The sequence below is a fragment of the Aythya fuligula genome, unplaced genomic scaffold, assembly GCF_009819795.1.
Source record: "Aythya fuligula isolate bAytFul2 unplaced genomic scaffold, bAytFul2.pri scaffold_62_arrow_ctg1, whole genome shotgun sequence".
Classification (NCBI taxonomy): domain Eukaryota; kingdom Metazoa; phylum Chordata; class Aves; order Anseriformes; family Anatidae; genus Aythya; species Aythya fuligula.
This window is the reverse complement of record NW_022473996.1, coordinates 39,571-46,222: the sequence shown is the minus strand read 5'-3', so window position 1 is coordinate 46,222 and position 6,652 is coordinate 39,571. Positions and strand designations below refer to the sequence as shown.

At 54.4% G+C, this 6,652-nt stretch overlaps 1 protein-coding gene across 1 annotated transcript; it reads right to left on the bottom strand.

Moving 5' to 3' along the window:
• Positions 1-1,032: 1,032 nt before the first annotated feature.
• Positions 1,033-2,903, bottom strand: LOC116501656 (dynein light chain 1, cytoplasmic-like). The gene is made up of 2 exons (XM_032207247.1): positions 2,889-2,903; positions 1,033-1,245 (listed from the first exon to the last, which is right to left on the bottom strand). The coding sequence occupies exons 1-2, from the start codon at positions 2,901-2,903 to the stop codon at positions 1,033-1,035; spliced, it is 228 nt and encodes a 75-aa protein (XP_032063138.1).
• Positions 2,904-6,652: the final 3,749 nt, after the last annotated feature.

The window sequence follows — 6,652 nt, the reverse complement described above, 5'->3', positions numbered from 1 at the left end:
GGGTGCACAGTGCCAGCAACAAGATCAGCCGGGGTCCAGACAGACATGGAGAGGAGGTGGACCACTGCTCTGCCAGGGCCTGAGCCCGGGTATGTGCAGGAACAACGGCTGCCATCAGAGACCCTGCACCAGCTAGCCCAGGCCGCGTTGAGAAGCAAAAGCAACACAGAGAGCAAAACGTCAAGCCCAGGCAGGAGAGAGGCAAGGATGTGAGAAGCCTGGGCCGGGGCAGGAAAGAAAAGGGTCCTGTGGGATGGGATGAAGAGGAAGACGTTGTCATCCTCAACTCCAGGATCAAGCCCACGTTCCCCAGCCTCTGCGAGGAACCACAAGCCTTTCCCCCACAAATAGAGCTGTCGCTCTACTGGGACCTCTCCAGATTGCCAAGACCATTGAAAAATAACTGAGAGAGGTCCCGCGATGATGTCAGCCAGCTCTCCAAGCACTCTGGGATGAATCCCATCCGGATGCATGGACTTGTATGGATCCAAATCTTTTAATTTCAACATTTTAAATTGGGGCTTGGCGTTCATTTTCCAAATCCAATTTCCAAGAGGCATCAGCGGAAAAAGAAAGCATTCGGGCTTTGTGACAGCATAGCCATGTTTCTTAGTGTATCCAGCAATACAAGAAAATAAAAAGAGGAGATGTTTGGAACAGGAAGAACAAAACACCGTCGGTACTCACATAGCACAAGCTGAAATGAGGCAACACTGTAGATGGCTAGAGAACTCTGAAAGTCCAAACTCCTCCAACAGCTCTACTAGCAAAGATGAAACCTTTAAGAAAAATAAATAAATAAAGACAAGGAAGACTTTTTTTTTTTTTGTATTTTTCCTTTTTATATCCACAATGTAAGACCTTCTGCTATAGCATAATCCCTGCCATTGCCCTTGAAGACCAAGGTTTGTTTCCTCAGGAAGGCTGAAGTAACCAGCCATAGGAGCCAGCAAAGTCCTGTAACCAGATGCAAGTGTCAGGAGGAAGCCCATGGTTCTAACCAGACTCAAAAAGAATAGCAACTTGGCTGAGCTAGAAGGAGGTGAAGTGCTTGCTCTCAGGAGTCACGTAGCTGCCGCAGTTCCCTCCTGTGATGCAGTGCCAAGTGGGATTGTATTTCTTGTCAAATTCCTTCCTGATGTGCGCAGCAATGCCCTTCTCGATGTGCTTCGCCAAGGCCTGAGTGGCGCAATCAACAGCATCTTGCTGCTCCTCCTCTGACATGTCCGCATTCTTGATGCCTGCCTTTCAGACAGTCGCGGTTGCCTCCGGGGCTCCGCTCGTGACGCCACTGCTCCGCTTTTGGGGGATTTGCTTCCAGGGCCTGGGAAAGTTGGGGATGCAATCTCCCACCACGTGCACAGGCACTTTGCAGCGAACAGGGAACACAAGCCTATACCAGCAGCCCTGGGGGACGTGGCACACACAGGGTGCAGAGTGACACCAACAAGAGCAGTGGAGGTCCAGACAGTCATGGAGAGCAGGTGGACCACTGCTTTGCCAGGATCCCCAGGAACGTGAAGGAACAACGGCTGCCGGCAGAGCCCCTGTCCCAGCCAGCCCAGGCAGGGGTGAGAAGCAAGGGCAAAAGACACAGCTAAACATCAAAGCCAGGCAGGAAAGAAAGGAATCCTGTGAGATGGCATGAAGAGGAAGAGATCATCATCCTCAGCTCCTGGATCAACCCCAGGTTCGCCAGCCTCTGCGCGGACCCACAGGCCTTTCCCCAGGAAGAGGGCAGCTCAGCCAGCAGCGTGGACAGGGAGGCTGCAGCACAAGAAGCAGAACACCCAGCAAGCGCCTCTCCTGGCTCGCTGGAGTCCACGGACATTGAACCATCAGCTGTTTCGCTGGCAGAACGAAACGCCTCTCTCCACAAGAGCAGCTGCAGAGAGCAGACCAGCAAGTCCTCCTTCAGTGTGCACAAATGAGGTGTACAGAGCGCCTCCCCCCACAGCAGTGTCGCAAGAATCAAAGCCACCAGCCTGTCCCACTCCCAGTGAGCACAGCACTGTGGCGATGGCCGAGAGACAGGGACACGACCAACACGCCTCCAGTGCCTGTGACGAACATCCGTATGAAACAGCCCGGATCATCATCTCTGCAGTCCTACGCTGTGCTGTAGCCATGAGCCAGGGAGCCACGAGCAAGGCAGCAAGTGCTCCCTCGGCCACAGGGCCCAGGGTGCCTCCTCCCACAGCAGAGCCTGCAGACTCTGCATCCTCAGCCTCTGCCTTGGCTGGAGGCCCTGTGGGGGAGGCCAGCAAAGCCCCTCTCGCTGCAGCAGCAGCAGAGGAAGAACGAAAAGAAGTGGCTTCTCCTTTGGCTGGAGGCCCCGTGTGCAAAGTCAGCAAAGACCCTCTCGGTCCAGGAGCAGCACCGCAAGAAGGAGCAGTGGCTTCTCCCTGGGCTGGACGACCTGGGGAGGAAGCCAGGGAAGCCCCTCTTGGTCCAGCAGCAGCACCAGAGGAAGAAGAAGGGGCTTCTCCTTTGACTGCAGAGCCGCTCAGGGAGGACAGCACAGATCTTCTCAGCCCAGCAGCAGCTGCGGAAACAGGAGCAGTGGCTTCTCCCTTGGTTCCAGGGCACCAGGTAAGCACAGCGCGCGTGGTGGGCACGAGGCCCTCAGGGAGCTCTGCAGCACCCACAGAAGCATCACAGGGAGGCACGGGACAGCGCCCCAGTGAGAGAAAAGGCTCGATATTGTTTTCAGTCAGGGTCTTCTGTGAAGCTATTTTATTCACGATTGCAATGGCGGGCCTCCTGCGAGCAGGAGCGCACACGAAGAGTATGCCATAACCTTTTCTTCCCTATTACCCGACACCTGACTCATGGTGACCCTGTTTCCTCATGGGCTGTGCACTACGGGTTGACAAACTCCTCGACGCCTTTCGATAGCACATATGTACAATTTTATTTGACCAACCTTTAATTTCCCCTCTTCCTTTTCTTCATCTCTCGTGACTAGAGGGCCCGTGATTTTTCTTTTCCTACTAATTTTGTGCAGCTCATCCTGGTTGTCTTAGCTATCCTCCTTATCCTGGGACAGCGGGACCTTCCCTTTATCTGCTTAATGTCCTCCCCACTGCTTTGCTACTGCCATGCCTGCACAACCCCTTTTGAATATGCAAGGTTAGCGGAGTTTTCCACTGCAAAAACACAGCTTTGTTTCTCACAATGCCCCCTTCTTCTTTTCTCACTCCTATTGCTGTTTCTGCACTTCTACACGTCCTCCGTTCTTGAGGTTTTCCAACATTAGGGCCCAATGGTTTTCTTCCAAAGTCAGGGGGATGCCAGATATGCAACGCCTTTATCATTGTAACACCAACAAACAGCTGCTTGAGCCAATTCCAGTCAGGTAACCGCAAAGTCAGTTTCTCCCAAATGTTTCTGAATCCCCTGGAAGCGTCATCTTGAGCCACTCTGAGTAGGATTGGTTTCTTTCCCAAAGACTTTGGAGATCAGTCACATTCGCCCCTTTTGATCTACATACATAGAGCAAGTAGGCCGGGCTGCCCACTCGCTCTCAGGAGAGCAGCTCTGTCAGGAGGCAGCAGCTCCCCTGGGTGCCCGTTGGAGTTCTTGGTCAGAGGACCTGGAGCATAGCATGGAGCACCAGAATAAGGATGACTCCCAGCCCGCTGCAGGGCAGCTCACAGCAGCACTTCTAGCGGGGACACGGAGCAGAATGGCAGAAATGGCCCAAGTAACTTGGCCTTTCTCGTCGCCTTCTCTTGCAGATGGAGAAGAAGCTGCAAGACATGAAGACGCTGCCACACCGTGGGGTGCAGCAGGCCGAGGGAATGCAGCTGCCAGCCGTGCCGCCTTTGCCAAGGCTGGCAGCGACTCTCAAGCAAGTGCCTGCAGCACAGACATCATCATCTGAAAGGGCCACTTGCAAGCTGCCCCCTCTGCAAGCAGCAGCCTCTGCATCCTTCTGCCAGAGGAAGAGCAAAGGCATCGGGCACAGAGGCCCACAGCCAGCGAGAGCTTTTGCCAGCTCTTCCCTGCAAATCTGGCGACAGGGACAGGGCAGTGAGGGCAGAGAGGGGGGAACGTGGCCCACGCAGCCCTGTGGCGGTGGTGGAGAGCCAGGGACGTGCCCGACATGCCTGCAGTGTCTCTGACGAAGAGCTGGATGAAAGAGTTGAGACCATCGTTGCTGCAGTCCTATTCCACTCTGTAGCCATCATCCAGGGAGCCCCAAGCAAGGCAGCAAGTGCTCCCTGGGTCACAGTGCCCAGGCTGCCTCCTCCCACAGCAGAGGCTGCAGAATGTACATCCTCGGCCTCTGCCTTGGCCGGAGGCCCTGTGGGGGAGGCCAGTGAAGCCCCTCTCGCTGCAGCAGCAACGCCCCAAGAAGAAGGTGGAGAAGGGGCTTCTGCTTTTGGGTTTCTTTCCCAAAGATTTTGGAGATCAGTCACATTTGCCCCTTTTGATCTACATGCATAGAGCAACTAGCAGTAATTACAGCACACGCTCTCCTGTGAGGCTACTAATAAACCCAATACCACTTGGTTCTGGAGTACTGTGGTGGTTTGACTCAGGTGAGCAGCCGAGCTCCACCACAACCGCTCTCTCACTCCCCCTCTCCTCAAAGAGGAAGGGGGAGAAAATACAACACAGAGAACTCGAGGCTGGACATGAGAAAGGTTTAATTAAAGGGAAAGGGAATGGGGAGAAAAAAAAAGAAACAAAAGAAACAATAAGTCAGTGCGGAAGCACAGAGAGAGGGAAAAAAAATATTCTCTACTTCCCATCAACGAGCGATGTTCGGCCACGTCCTGGGAAGCAGGGCCTCAAAACGCGTAGTGGTTGTTCAGGAGGAACAGCCCCCTCCCCCAGGAGAGCCCCCCTTTTTATTGCTGAGTGTGACATCAGGTGTTATGGAATATCCCTTTGGTTGGTTTAGGTCAGCTGCCCTGGCAATGTCCCCTCCCCATCACTCGCCCACCCCCAGCCTGCTGGCTCTTGGGGGCTTGGAAGGAGTCCTGATGCTGTGCCAGCACTACGCAGCAACACACACAGCACTTGAGCGATATCAGTGCTGCTCCAGCTACGAGTGCAGAGCACAGCACTGTGTGGGCTGCTGCAGGGAAAAGGTGACTCCAGCTCAGACAGACCCAAGACAAGTACTCTTTCTGAGAAGCTTCTTAGCTCCTCTCGTAGTGCCTGGACTGCGTGCAGAGTGTTATTTTCGAGTTCTCCAGTGAGTGAAATTCCCTGTTTCGGTTTCCTAGAGGATTAGCTGGAGTCCTCGTAACTCTGCGTGCGGTCTCAAGGGGGCTTTGGCGTTGTGGGTCTTCAATAATAGGTACATGTGGAATTATTGCCCCCAGGGTGCAAGCTCCCTTCCAGCCAAGGGGCAACACCTTCCTGGATTTATTGCCGCAGAGCCAGTACTACCCCTTGCCACTGGGGACAGGCCATCCCCTTACAGGGTTCTCATGTTGTATCTGCTGTACAGCAACTTCTACTGTTACTGTTACAAGTGTTACTCTAGAGTGAGGAGTCACTCACTTCACAGCAATACTTTGTCTCAAGCAGATCCGATACTTTGTCTCAAACACATACACTTACACATACACTTCCTTGCTGGTGCAGCTCCTGCTGCCTCCGCTGCAATGTTAGGGTTAGAGGGAGCATAACTTGATTCCTCCTGCGGAAAAGGAGTCTTCTTGTTTACCTGTAGACTTGAAGCGGCAATTTTCATCGGACCTGTGTTGTGGCCAAAGGAGCAAAGTTCCTTTTAATGGCTTTTCAGGCCAGACAATTGGACAACATCTAACCTGTGCTTTTTTGTCCTTTTCCCTAGTTTTTGGGTTGTTTTTCCAATTCCTTTTCCTTCTCCCCAAAGGACTAGCTTTGCGCACAATTCCGAGGATTGTGCTTCTGAAGATCTCCAAGGATGGAGACGCCACAGCCTCTCGGGGCAACCTGTTCCAGCAAAGACACCGTCGTGTTACCAACACTGTTTCAGCCACAACTCTGAAGCATAGGACCTGCTTCGGCAGCCAGAGAAGCTGCGGGCTAAACAGCAGCGTGGCACAGCTGTGGCTCTGCCGCTGAAAGCTTCTCCACAGCTTGCTCTTAAAGCAAGGAGCAGGGAATCTTCCTGCGGCTGCCCAGGGCTTTCCTCTCGCAGCCCCGCCAGAGCCCGCCTCAAGCCACCTCTCTGCCAGCTCCACCGGCTCCCTGGTGCCCGCCTTCTCTGGGAGCCCTTCACAGTGCCTAGAGACACAGGCTCTAGTGTCTGGCTGCCCGGACACGGGAGGAATCCCTGCTCCTGCTCCTGCTCCTGCTCCTGCTCCTGCTCCAGCTGCGCTGCCAGGGCTGCCTGATGGGCGTCCAAGCTCGAGTGCGGTCTCTGCTGATGTGTGGGCAGTCAGGCAAAAGAGCCAGGAAGCTTACGCGGACGACCGAGCAGAGCATCTCCTGGCAGAGCAGGTAACGCGCAGTTGATGGGAGCAGTTAGGGAGCTAAGCTGACTCCCCTGAGAAAGACTGAGCTGGGGCTGAGCCGGGGGCACTGGCTGGAAGGAGCCAGAGGTGCCTGCCAATGCAGACCCTGCTGTGGGTGTGTGAGACGGTGTGCCTGGGGTGTCTGCCAGAATATGGGCTTGAGGGCCCCATGGCAACCACCGGGGCATTGT